Here is a 13,793-nt window from a genome sequence, read left to right as displayed (position 1 = left end):
GTTTTTTGTATTGATGTAAATATCTTATAATTTTTTAGAACGATGTTGTTTATTGCGCGCCCTGCTGGGATATTATTTTTTGTGCTGGCGTGGGAAGTGACCGTAGAAAAAGCGTTACGTTTTCTTTGACGGAAGTAAATCATACGGAAAGGAATCAACAGGTGACCGGAAGTAAATATTACGGATATAACACATCACTCGTTACTCCAAAAAAGAGAGACACGTAAGGGGAGGGCTGAACATCAGCATAACAGGAAAGGTTTGCTACTCCACATGTGCCAGTTAACCAGTACCACTGTAAGACCATTGTTGGGCAGCCGACTGGCTTATTTCGACGGGGTGTGGACTTAAATTACCTACGTTCGGTCCTCTGGGGGCACAGAGGAAGATAAAAGTTTATATTTTAGCAGTCCTGCCCATTGTCCAATGTCCAGAGAAAGAGACTGCCTATCACTGATTGTGAATGATGAACCGTTGAAAGTGAGCGCACTGCCACCTTACCTAATCAGATACTTGTCCTCGTCTTTAATTAATTTATCAATACGAATATAATGAGTCGTTGTCTAATTTTAAATCATTACCATTATTTTGTTTTTAGCCTAGTATCGAATTTGTTTATTGACAAATCAATAACTTCTTCTTCTTCGGGCAAACGGCCGCTAGGACCATCCCGTCAAACACCCCTCCCTCCAGCCATCTCTGTCGGATGCTCGTTCCTTCCAATCTGATCCTCCACCTAAGGCACTTACATCTTTTTTAACCATATCTTCCCATCACATACGAGGTCTTCCTAGTGGCCTCTTTCCTGCTGGATCCTTTTCTAATATTATACGTTGCAAGGGATTCTGACTACGCCAAGCATGTCCAGCCCACTTCAGTCTTTTACTCATTATTGTCTCCAATATATTCGGCTTCTGGAAGAGCAACTAACATAACACAATCAATTAATTTAAACTAAAAAAAAACATTTGTAACAAGGAAGATCACCTAAAAAGGTGATCAAGTAGTTAAACAATATTGCCTCATTTTAAAGATATGCTAATATATTAGACTAATTCAATAACTCTAGTACGGCTAGAGTCTCAGCTATTTTCATTGTTTTAAAGGAAGAAGTAAATAGTTTTGATTGTCATTACTTTACACAATTACACGAAATTCGAGACTGCTGTAAAAAAGTTGCTTTGGAAACTATATATTTTTTAGTAAAGATATAAAATCTACTTGAACCCTAGACCATAAAAATTATACACTTCTTGCGTACACGTGTTACGACAACGATGTTGTCATATTCAGCGCTAACAACAGGTCTGTTTTTCGATAGATATTTTCAAATACATTATAGTATGTACAACTATAAGTATTTTCTAAAGCTGTATTGAGTGTTCAAAACAATATTAAGTTTAAAGTTTACTATAATAATATAAAATGTCTATGAAATAATAAAAAAATAAATAAAATGTCTTTGAACATTATTTTTTCAATAAATTAATGTAGCGAAGTGATGTTCTGCATTTAGTGTGGGGGGCAATAGTTATGACAATTTTTTTGTCTTCTAGAATAAATTGAAACTCTTTTTTATGGTTTTTAAGACCATTGGCATTCCAGGTGAGAATGGATAGCGGGGAATTTTCGTTAGTATTATACGTTATTTTTAAAGATAATTTTATTTATTACAGTCGTGAGGAGATTAATTAGTGGTGTGATAAGAGATTGGAAGTTTTCAAGAAAGGTAGACCTTTCTGACAGTTTATAGATATTACTGGTGGTGCGTGTATTGTTGATATTTTTCTGATTAGATGGCTTTGTGACTAGCTTAGATCCAGAGGAAGGCGACAAAACGGCGATTTTAATTTTCAATTAACAAACTCTTAGATCAATCGTGTTAATTAATTTAATGATTTAGGTGTATTTTTTGATACAAAAATGAATTTTAAAGAACAAATCAATAAGATAAAAAATAAAAGCATCGTCAAAATTAGGTCTCTTAAAACGGAGTTGTTTAAATTTTAATAATTATTTTGCTTTAAGAAATGTCTATTTTTCTATTGTGCGACCACAGTGAGAATATGCCGTACTTATTTGGTCTCCACGCTCCTTAATTTTAAATCAAACACTAGATTCAATTCAAAACTCTTTTTTACGTTTTTTTATCTTATAAATGCAATGTCGAAAGACTTCCTCATTCGGGTTATGAAGGAGTTTCTGGATTTTTTAATATTCCTACTTTAAGAAATCGTAGAAAATATTTAAATTTCGTTTTTCTTTTTAAATTATTAAACAATCAAATTGATTGCCATCAAAATATTAGAAAAACTAAACTAAGTAAAGTTAAGTCTAACTCTACGAGAAACAATGATTTGTTTATTTAAAAAAATATACGTACTAATTATAATTTATCCTCAGTTGTAAATATTTTAATGTCTAATGCAAATTCAGTAAAATTAGATTTATTTTCTTGTAGTATAAATGACATTAGGTCAACATTTAGTGTGTAGTTGTAAAAATGTTTTTGTTAGTTTGTAAGTTTTTCTTATACTGTTCTTTTTTGTCTATACTGCTGTAATATTATATATTGTAAATGGAATTAATTCCGTAAATAAATAAATAAAATAAAAACAAACTTAAAAAATATAGGAAAAGTGCTGGCTAAGACGCAAACATTTTTTCCCATTGCGCCATCGGCCCCTGACGCTGAGAACTTGCGCGCGTGCCAAAGTAGGTCACACGTGCGTTGTGTTGAAAAGTGATAAATCAAAACACAATAGTAGTACTAACAAAAATATGACGGATAAATGTTAAAACCACAAAGGGGGAAAAAAAAGGTACGTTGCAAACAAGCTTGACGGATGTTTAAGTCACCAAATCTTAATAGGGACGAGCGAAGATGGAAACTATGAAAGGGTTCATACCCTAATCTCAAAGAGGACCCCAGAAGAAAAAGACAAGAGGGAGGGGGATGTCAAACGCCTCCTTATCGTCGATGTAAAGTACTTTTTAAAATATACCACCTTCAAATTTAATTGCTATAACAGTGACAACATTTTTATCGAATAATTAAAATTCAATTCTCGTTCCACAAAATATAGTCTCACATTAACGCACTATGTTTTCCCGGTAAACAGCAACTGTTACATTGTAAGAATAACATAATTAATAAAACAATTTTCGGCTACAGCTAACGGCGTCCCCTGTTTGAATAGCTGTCAGTACGATAAATTCTAGATTTTAAGTTTTTGACTTGTGCTATTACAAAAATTGTACACCATTGCAGTCGTCGAGGAATACACTATTGAAGTTTTTAACGTTGCTCATTTGCTAAAACATTTTACTCATAACAAGTAGTTTTCAATTAATACTTTATTATGATCGATTTAAAACTCGTTTTGTATTTTGTCTTTGTGATTTTCACAATCCTACGCTCGGGTAAGTCACACTGTGTGATATTAGTATTATGACAAGCACAGGTAGAACACACTTTAGTCTCTTTCATTGACAGTCCAACTATATATTTTATACATCTTACAATTTGTCGGGTTTTAGCTGCACACTGCTCGATCATAATTTGTATCCCATTTATATTTATCTCTACATCATTTAATTGGCTAAGTAATAACTGTAAATAATCCACTACCGGGCAACATGTATAATCGTATGGGTAGCGCACAAAAGCGGTGTGGCCAAACACAATTCATTAAACGGCCACAAGGTTTTTTTTTACAACATGTGTTATTTTTGTGTTGGTTTAGGCGTTGTAGTCAGTGGTACCAGTTCGAGTGATGATACGGAAGCGACAACAATTAATGAACCTATTAGCCTATCCCAATCCGAATTGTACAACAAATCCAGCAACGTATTAATAACTATACCCATAGATATAAACTTGTATAATAGGGTGAAGGAAGGTATTTTCGTGGCATAAGCAATTTCGTGATATGTTTGTTTGATCGTATCGCGTAATTCCCTATTAGAAAATTGTCTTGAAAATCACACTGATTGTTAAAATAACTGTTATTTTGCTTATGCCACGAAAATACCTTCCTTCACCCTATATAACGTTATAATATAATCAAACAAAGTAGTCATTTGAATACAGTATATTTTAGTTTTCGATTATAAAAGAACTGAAGTGCAGCTTTTCAGTTTCATTTTTTTTTTTTAAAAGGACATGTCAGCAAGAGGTAACAATACAACATTTAGTGGTGCCGGTAGTGGAGCCATATCATCAAGTCGGGTAAAGCAAGCATAAGAACTCGATTATCATATTGATTATTTACAACCCAAAGTTAGACAGCAATATGATAAATATGTAAAATTTAGTAGGCATTTGTTTTATTAAAAAAAGAAAAGGGTTAATGAGAATACATATCAACTTGGAAATAACCACGTAGGCCCGAATATTATACTATTAGTTTTATTCAATTTACTATACAGTCAAACAATGTAGTCGTTTAATAACAGTATAGTTGATTTAGCATTTAGTGTCTAAAAAAAAGAAAAATATTGTATGATTATTAAACACTATATTATGCAATTAAGCAACCTTTTATAGAGTTACATCAATATCCTATGAAACAGAAATAGTCTTAGTCAAAAGGGTAGATAATTTAAACAAATGTGAAAAATAAACGTTTACTAGAATGTGAGAAAATTTAAGGCGTTTTAAGAACTGTCAATCAATTATTCGTTATGTAATTATTATTTGCATAATTATTTGTATCTTGAAAAAGTAGGGTACATCTCAAACATCATCTACCCTTTACACAGATAGAATCTTTTTTTTTTTTTTTTATTTATTAAAGAGTATTTACAATCTATGCTGCAAGGCATAATAAGCAAATAGTTACATTGTTATATATACAGAGAGAGGGAAAAAAAAATAAACAAATAGAAACGGTGATTTGATATGAGGAGGGAGGCTATCCAGTAATAGAACCCAACGTGATTTTTGTTCTAATTATTTTTAGTTAGATTAATTTGAATTATTGTATTAACAGATCTCGACACCAATGTCTTCGGAGTCGGCGAGGTGGATTTCCGGGGAGTGAATTAGAAGCAAGTTGAGATATTAAAGGGTTAGAATGAGTGTGTAATTTGGAATGAAATTTTTTGTAGTGTTTTATGGCTAAATGGTTTATTAGTTCTATTTTAAAGTCATTTTGAAGTGTGCAGTTTGATACATACCATGGGGCAGAAGAGATAATACGTAGAGTGATAGATTGGAAAGCTTGTAAGGTACGAAGTTGGGATGGTTTTGCACATCCCCAAATTTGGATTGCATATGCCCAAATAGGCCTTAATAGGGATTTGTATATAATAATTTTAGTGTGGAAAGGTAATTTTGATTTGAGGATTGGACGTAGTAAATGGAGTCTGCTGTTCAGAATTTTTCTTTTAGATTTAATGTGGGAGCCCCAAGTTAGTCGTTTGTCGAGTGTGACACCAAGATATTTGACTTCCGAGGATATTGGAATAAGTATTCCTTGGAATTGGGGAGGGGGTGGAACAGATTTTTTTAGTGTGAAGGGAACGTACACAGATTTATCTGGATTAATTTTAATTCTCCAATTAGATGACCAGGAATCAATTAGATTTAAGTGAGTTTGAAGGAAATTGGAAGTAACTTCTGGATCATTTCCTGGGGAGAGTATTGCAGTGTCATCTGCATAAGTAGCCATAATAGTATTTGGTGTTTTTGGAATGTCAGCCGTAAAAACATTAAATAGATCAGGGGAGAGGTCACTGCCCTGGGGCACTCCTGCTTTAATTTGGTGGTATGGTGAAAAGGAATTACCATATCTGACTCTATAACTTCTATTTTCTAAATAAGAACGAATTATTAAGTAATATGGGGCAGGTAGAAACAATTTGAGTTTGAAGAGTAGGCCTTCATGCCATACACGGTCAAAGGCCTGGGCCACATCCAAAAATACCCCGGACAATATTGTTTTTTTTCAAAGGAAGAACAAATTTGATCTGTTAGTCTGTGAATTTGGTGAACAGTCGAGTGATTGGATCTAAAGCCAAATTGGGAATTAGGAATTATGTTGTGGGCATGTAATATTGGTCTTATCCTTATGAGTATAATTTTCTCAAACAATTTGGCGAGAGTTGGGAGTAAGCTGATAGGTCTATAGGAAGTAATCTCAATTTTTGATTTGTTGGGTTTGGGGATAACAATTATTGTGGATATTTTCCATATTAATGGAAAATAAGAAATTCGCAGCATGGAATTAAAAATATAAGTTATTAGAACAATTGTTTTTTTTGGCAAATTTTTGAGGATTTTGTTAGTTATGAGGTCATGTCCTGGTGATTTCCCTTCTTTTAATTTATTTATTAAAAATTTTATTTCACTTGGTGAGGTATGTTTTGCAGGTAATGACATTGGAAGAGGACTATTGACAAAAATATTAACCTTTTCTAAGTGTTCGTGGTTGGGAAATACGTCAGTATGTGGTTTGAAAATGTTGGAAAAATGCTCTCCGAAAAGGTTGGCTTTTTCTTTGTCAGAGATGGCCAAGGATCCATTTGGGCCAGTTATAGGTGGAAGTTGTTGTTTTATGTTAAGTAAGCTTTTGGTAGTTTTCCAAAGTGAGCCATCTTTTGAGTTTAAGGACTGGTATTTTCTTTCGAAGTACTCAGTTTTGTGTTTTATTATTAATTTTTTAATAGTGTTCGTTAAGTGATTAAATATTTGTTTGTCGGAAGGATATCGATATTTCTGCCATCTGGAGCGTGCACGTCTTTTATCGGAAATCAACGTTTTAATATATAAAGGCAAAGTATGATTATTTGATTGATGTTTACTGGTTGGATATGACGCATTGTGAACGGCAGATTGTACAGAAGTTACGAGGTCTTGGTCAGCGTTTTTTATATCTATTTTTGATTTAAGGGGAGATATTTAGATTAGTAGTGTTTTGCATAATTTCAGAGAATTCTTTCCAATTTACTGGGCCTTGTGATAAAGAAGGATGTATAAGATTAAGTTCTGGACTTTCATTTAATTTTAGAAGGACAGGAGTGTGGTCTGAGCTAAGGTCATTTAGGTTATTAATAGAGAATTTCATAGTTCTAGGTAGTGTTGAAAGAAAGAAATCTAATATATCAGGGTGTCTATTTTCGTGTTGGGGCCAGTAGGTAGGACCATTTGGCGATATGGATGTGTAATTGTTGTTGTTAATGATTTTTTGGAGTATTTTTCCTCTTGAGTTGTCGGATATGCAACCCCATTGGGAGTGTTTGGCATTAAAATCGCCCCCAGCCAAGAAGTTTGGCCCTAGGGATTTTAAAAAATCTTTTAGTTGTGTCGAAGTAATAGCAGGATGAGGGGGAAGGTAAACTGAAGATATTTTGATCGGTGTGTGATTTAATGTTATTTGGATATTAGTTGCCTGTATAGTAGGGGTTTGGTTAATAGGGAGTAACTGATGCTGGATTTTAGAGGAAATAATAATAGCAGATCCTGCATGAGCAGTATTGTCGGGGTGATCAGCTCTATAAACCTTAAAACCAGGGAAAAATAGTTTAGTGTTTGGTTTACAGTGGGTTTCAGAAATAAGTGCCAGATCGATTTGTTTTTCTGATAGTAAATTTAGCAGTTCAGAATCATGTTGTTTTAAACCGTTAGCATTCCAAAGCAATATCTTTAGTACGTTTATATTTGGTTGATTACTGACCATCTTTCATAAGTTTATTTATAACTGTTGTGAGTAGTGATATGAGAGGGTTAATTATTAATTTAAATTCAGAAATGAAGGAGGAAAGTTGAGTAGCTATATTAAACTCAGGTGGATTAATAGTTGCATTTGGGGGTGTATTATTTGGAGCGTTGGAATGGAGATGTTGGTGGGTTAGGTTTGGAAAAGATGAGGTATTTTTAATATCAGGAGGATCCTGACGAGTTCTATAACCGGAGTCGTCCCCCCCTTTAACAATATTACTGTAATTTACATATTTTATTGAATTATATTTTCTATTTGGAATTTTTTTACCATAGTGTAGTTTTTGAAGATCCTTGTGGATTTGGCATCCTCGGTAATTTGCGGTATGATTTCCTCCACAGAGAACACAAACTGGTGGCTGATCTTTAGTTTTCGTACAGGAAGAAGTTGGGTGGTAAGCGGCACAACGAACACATCTTGGAGGGTGTGCGCAGTATGATTTAGAATGACCATATTCTTGACAATTTGTACATTGTATAACAGTGCGTCTTTTATATGGTTCCTCGATCCTTATTTTGGTATTTAGTAAGGAGTTAATATGAAAGACGTCCTTGTTGATTTCAGCGGGTTCCAAATCAATGAAAAATATTGGGAGTTTATTTTTTGTAGTTTTGTTTAAAACATTGGAGACATTTCGGACTGTATATCCCCCAATTTCTTCAAGCGCTGAGCCTATTTCGGATGTTGGAGTGGAAGGGTGGAGATTACGAATGACTATTCGGAAGGGTTTGTCTTCTTGAGCTTGGTAGGTATGAAACTCAGCCTTATTTTCTTTTAGATATTTGATGACTGATCTATATGAGTCGGAGTTGGTAGTTTGGACTTTTAAGTTCTTGGTAGTTGCTTTAACAACAAAATTATTGGCGCCGATTATATCGATTAAACATGTTCGAAGTGTGTGAAAATCTAATGCTCCACGGATGAAAATAGGTGGAGGAGGTTTGATTTTTGTTTGTTCAATTTCCTCATTTAGGTCGTTGCCCGTCTGATCTATTTCGATATTTTCGTCTTCAGCATTATCGATGTCAAGTGGAGCAAATCTATTAGAGGAAGCAAAAACAGTTATATGTTTTTTATTTTTCCCTGCTAATGATTCAGTTGATATCGGTTTAGATTTGTATTTAACCGTTTGAAATTCAGAGTCGTTTTTTGTTGATTTATTTTGATTTTTTTGATGTTTATTACTATTGGGTGATAGGCCCGGAGAGCCGAGTCGCTTAGTGCTATTAGGAGTAATAAGTCCATCAGTATGATCGGATAGATCTGAAGAAAGCGAAAGTCGATTTGGCACGCTCTGTATACGTGACGCTTTTATTGTTAACGGAGGTACTGTTTTGTTATTTTCGTTCATGGCGACAGGTAAATTTATCGCGCGATAGCAATAACTGGTTTAAGCGGACCGTCCGAGCGCGGTCGCGATGGCAGTATTAGCAATTAATAATATATTAATTAAATAAATTACCAAAAAGACAATGATGAGGCTCAGAGGTGATGTAGAAATGAGATGTTCAACTCGTTGGAAAGCAGGCACTTTTTCAAAAAGATTACTTTTTAATACGAGAAAAACGGTGAAAAATGTAACGAGATGTTTGATAATAACTAGATGAAATAACGGAGCACGATGTTGCATGGTCAACGATCAGGTTCGGAGTGAGATAGAATCTTAAATAATATTTTGTTATGAGACAAAAGTTGTCCAAATTTTAAAAAGTCGTACCCTATTATCATATTATAAAACTAATTGTAAGTAGGTACTATAATCTAGTTATCAATAAAAATGTTTTTTTTAATAAACAATATTCGTGGATAAAATAATATGATAAATTTATTAGTTTTACAAAAACTGACGTGTAGCTTTTAAATTCCATTTTTTTTATATATATATAAAGTACATGGCAGCTAGTAGTAACAATGCAAATGGAGAAATGGAAGCGACAGTTGGTGGTGCCGATGGCGAAGACGAACCAAAAGAGGAGGTAAAGCACGCATCGAACCCTAATTATTATATTAATGACACATAACGTAAGGTTAGGAAGGAATATGATGAATATGTAAAATTCAATTGACGTTTATTTTATTAAAAAAGGCAGTATTGAGAATAGATACCGACGTGGTAATTTCTTTATAAGCATGAACTTTTATTGCATTTATTATATTTTACAATCAAACAACGTAGTATAATTTGTATACAGTATTTTATGTTCGATTTAGCATACCGGGTAAATAACTTAAAAGATATTAAACTTATTTTTAATTATTTTTTTGTTATACTTTTATAGTCATTATTAGTTAAAATTAATAATTATAAAAAGAACTAACGTGCAGCTTTTCATATGCATTTTTGTTTTGTTTTTATAAAGGACATGCGTTTCATCCACCAAGCCTGCAAAGACTTGTCTGGTTGTCTAAAGGAAAAAGGATTATATCAATTGTCCACCTTGTTTGGTAATTACTGATTTTTTTTTTCCATTTACTTTATACGAATATGATTTTTGATTCAACAATTATTAAAAATAGCCATTAACCAAATTAAATTATGCACGAAGTGAGGGGAAAGTTGACTGTGGCAAAAATGTCGGTAAAAAATGAGCTAAGTTCAGTTTGGACAAACTTGTTTGTCTCCTATTCTGTTTAGTCAATACACAATTTTTTAATAATACAATCATTTCAATTTGGTACTTCTTACAACAATACAATATCGTCTGATCCATTTAAGCCAAGCCTAGCTTTTGGCTATGCTACTTTATATTTTTTTGTCTGTGTAAAAATGTTATCATGCGACTACCTTGGTAGTCTAATATTGTGTTTAGATTTTAGAGTGAATACGCAATTTGGTAATAATATAATATTTTAGCAACTAGCAGATTTGTTTCTTATTATATATATTTAAATAAATTAATAGAAACTATGATTTTTCGAACACAAATACTGGAATATATGATTCCATTGTTTCAATTTTATTAAGTGAAACGTAGTCTTAAAGTAGACCTTTAGATTTTACAATAATCATCACATACTCTGTTTAGTGTTAATACATATATAAATATAGCTTCAAAATAGTCAAAATATTATCAAACTGTTTTAAAAGTCCGTAAATTTCTAAGTCATAAATTTGACAACATTTTAGCAGCGTAATCAGCTTGTTATCAAATTTTAAATTAGACATTTAATGCATTTAAAAATTTTAAGTTTTAAAACCAGAAAATTTTCATTTCTTTCCGAAAAATGAGTGTCTTAAATTAGATGGATTATTCCAACTTTTTTTAAAATTATAACGTTTATAATTTTCATGTACTCCAAGTGTTGGTCGTCACGATATTTCCGGTGACATACGAACTGTGTTTGGATAAGACACTAGAAACCTTGGATGCAGAAAAATTGAAATGGATAACAACTCTTTGCCCTAATAATATGACTGACGATGACATAAAGTTAACGAAAACCCGACAAAACTGTCGAGATCTTGCAAAGTATTGTTTTACTGAATATGTAAAGGATATCTTATATCCCGGATGTCTAATAGGTTTACATTTAAATATAAACTATACTTTAAAATGTACAGCATAAAATGTTTCAAGAATATTCGTTAGGTTTTGACGTTGTCCGAGGTGTGAGCTATTAGCTACATATTATAAATTAATTTGAAAAATTGTCATAAATAATATCATAAAATTTTTTTAAATTTATCATAAAATTTGAATCTACTAGTTTAAATAGTAATCCATATTAATGATTTTGGTAAACAGTCTATGTTTTGTGTTTGTACTAACTCTTTGGATTGCGTTTTTTTAGTGTTTTGATTTTTTGTTTTTTTTTTTTTGAATAATAGTGTTTATTAAATTTAATTTGTTCTTAAAACTATAACATTAAGTTTAAAATCCGCAAATGACCACGGGAAAAAAAATTACAATTATATTTTTCATGTATTCTCAAAGATGATGTTAACTGATAAAATATACCTTTTGTGTTTAGACCGCCTCATTAAACATTTTACTGATTTGTACAATATATTTGGTCACCAAAGACCAGTGTGACATTCAGCGTGACGTTTCAGACAAATTTGTAGAATGACCGCCAGCCATAAGACGTATCTATGTCAAAAACCATATTATAAAACTTGGAGAACTTTTTCTTTGTTTTGTTGAAAACCATTATCCGATAGTTGATTAGGATTCAGGAGAAGGAACAATGGGACATGAAGAAAGGGCATACTTTTAATTACTCTCATGTATATATCTTAAAATTAAAATGTAATTTTTAAAATCTAATTCCAACAAAACATACTAGGTAAGTACTAGGTAGTTAAATAATAACTAATAAGTAACGTTCTTATTATAGAAAAATCGTTGCCGTAGAACTGAAAAAACATTGATGCGACGTGGCTAAGCAACAAAAAACCAATCAGTTAACTTTTTTTATAAAATCCCAAATTCTAAATTTAAAGTTTTGGTGGTTTCTAAGTTTATTTAAAACTTTATTTTGAGACCCCTCACGAAATATAATTGAAAATTACTGTATAACTATATGTACTATACAGGGTGATTTTTTTTATCATGAACCACTCAATATCTCATAGGGTTTTATAAGAAATACATTTTTTTTTTCATATTGTTTTTATACAATATAATTTCAATATTTCACAGTTTTTTTTGTTTTACCCCCCTTCCAACTAAGTTTTTTTGATAGCAACTTTTGAAACTTAAATGGTAACCTATATATTTTATTAAATTTTTGAAGTTATTGAAGTTTGAAGTTTAGGGCAGGAGGAAAGGTAGAAAGTAGTGTTATTTTTATCTGCGCGCATTACCCAACCGCACTTTCCTTCCCATCCAACTTTAAAACATTAGTTATTATCAAAAGATGTATGGTTTTTTTTTTATATAAAAGGTAGAAGTTCTTAGTAATTTGATTCATTAATTCGAAATTGCAATGTTGAGTGAATAAGTTAACATCAATGTTTTTGTATGAAAGATACTAGGTATTCAATATGACATTAATTAAATGGTAGTAAATGTATTTCCTTAACATTTTTAATAAATGGAGAATATACTACTTTTGTGATAACTGAAAAACTTGTTTATATGAATGTATTGAAGCTTTTGTCGATTGAAATATCGTCCGCGTATAACTTTTTTATGATTTAAAATATCCCACAAAAGAGAAAAGTAATAGCTTGGCTATTTCAAATTTGGCTATTCGATGTCAAAAATACGCTTGCAAAATATAAATATAATTAGATTTCATGTAAATAAGGCCTTAGATATTCAACGAGCATGGCCATAGTCGGCTAAAATAGGGGCTAAAAGGGACCTCCCAGAATTTTCTTTAGCCCCCCCCCCCCCCCAAATGAAAATACCTCAATTTCCTTTGTATGTGATTGAAAGAGGAAAAAGTTTTTGGCATAAGCAAAATACCTAAAAAAATACAAAAACAAATTTTGTCAATAAAGTTTCCAATTATTAACTGAAAACACTACTTTTCTGATAACTGAAAAACTTTCTTGTAAAATACCCAACATAAAAGGAAATTGGCAAAAATATCGGTGAAGGTAAAAACAAATTTTTGCCGGACATGCAGAAAGGATAGGTATGCTCTCAAAGGCAAAAAAAACCAAACAAATTTCCTGTGGTATTGCATTTTAAAAAAAAAAGCTTAAAACGTAGCCTATAAGCTTTTTAGCGAGTTTTCTTCCAATAAATTACATCTTATAAAAATATGGTAAAAAAAACAGAATTAGTTAAGCAATTACATCGTTGTTCAAAAATAAACAATCGAGAAAAGAGAAATAAACAATAATAAAAAAATAATAATTTTAGTTAATTAAGACAAAAAAATTAAAAAAATTGAATTAATATATTTAATGTATTAAATAAATAAATAAGTTTAAATTAAAAAAGTAGTCAACTACAATTGATAATTAAACCATTTTTAATCGTTCAGGAAAAAGTTGAAAGATTTCTACCGCATACAAAATGGATTACTTTTAACATATAATAACTAGATAGATACTTTGTATGTTAAATTGAGACTTCGTGTATGTTATTTTGTGAAAATAATACATTAAATATG

General features: G+C 31.7%; 1 protein-coding gene across 1 annotated transcript; it reads left to right on the top strand.

Annotated features, from left to right (window-relative positions):
- The first annotated feature begins 3,289 nt into the window (after positions 1-3,289).
- Positions 3,290-11,326, top strand: LOC126839835 (uncharacterized). Its single transcript, XM_050575257.1, has 6 exons — positions 3,290-3,423; positions 3,747-3,850; positions 4,163-4,231; positions 9,614-9,700; positions 10,085-10,169; positions 11,026-11,326. Exons 1-6 carry the CDS (start codon positions 3,363-3,365, stop codon positions 11,289-11,291), a joined length of 672 nt encoding a protein of 223 aa, XP_050431214.1. The 5' UTR covers positions 3,290-3,362; the 3' UTR covers positions 11,292-11,326.
- The last annotated feature ends 2,467 nt before the right edge of the window (positions 11,327-13,793 follow it).

The sequence above is a fragment of the Adelges cooleyi genome, unplaced genomic scaffold (assembly GCF_023614345.1).
Source record: "Adelges cooleyi isolate 19-005CV unplaced genomic scaffold, UGA_ACOO_1.1 ACOO_flye_CR_arks_rails_tigmint_CR_PRNA_308, whole genome shotgun sequence".
Lineage (NCBI taxonomy): Eukaryota > Metazoa > Arthropoda > Insecta > Hemiptera > Adelgidae > Adelges > Adelges cooleyi.
Note: the sequence above shows the minus strand (reverse complement) of the source record. Positions and strands in the feature narration are given on the sequence as shown.

Coding starts and splice junctions, on each gene's coding strand:
- LOC126839835 (XM_050575257.1), top strand. CDS start 3,363: ATGATCGATTTAAAACTCGTTTTGTATTTTGTCTTTGTGATTTTCACA. Junction 4,232..9,613: donor GAGCCATATCATCAAGTCGG/GTAAAGCAAGCA, acceptor ATATATATAAAG/TACATGGCAGCTAGTAGTAA. Junction 9,701..10,084: donor AAGACGAACCAAAAGAGGAG/GTAAAGCACGCA, acceptor GTTTTTATAAAG/GACATGCGTTTCATCCACCA.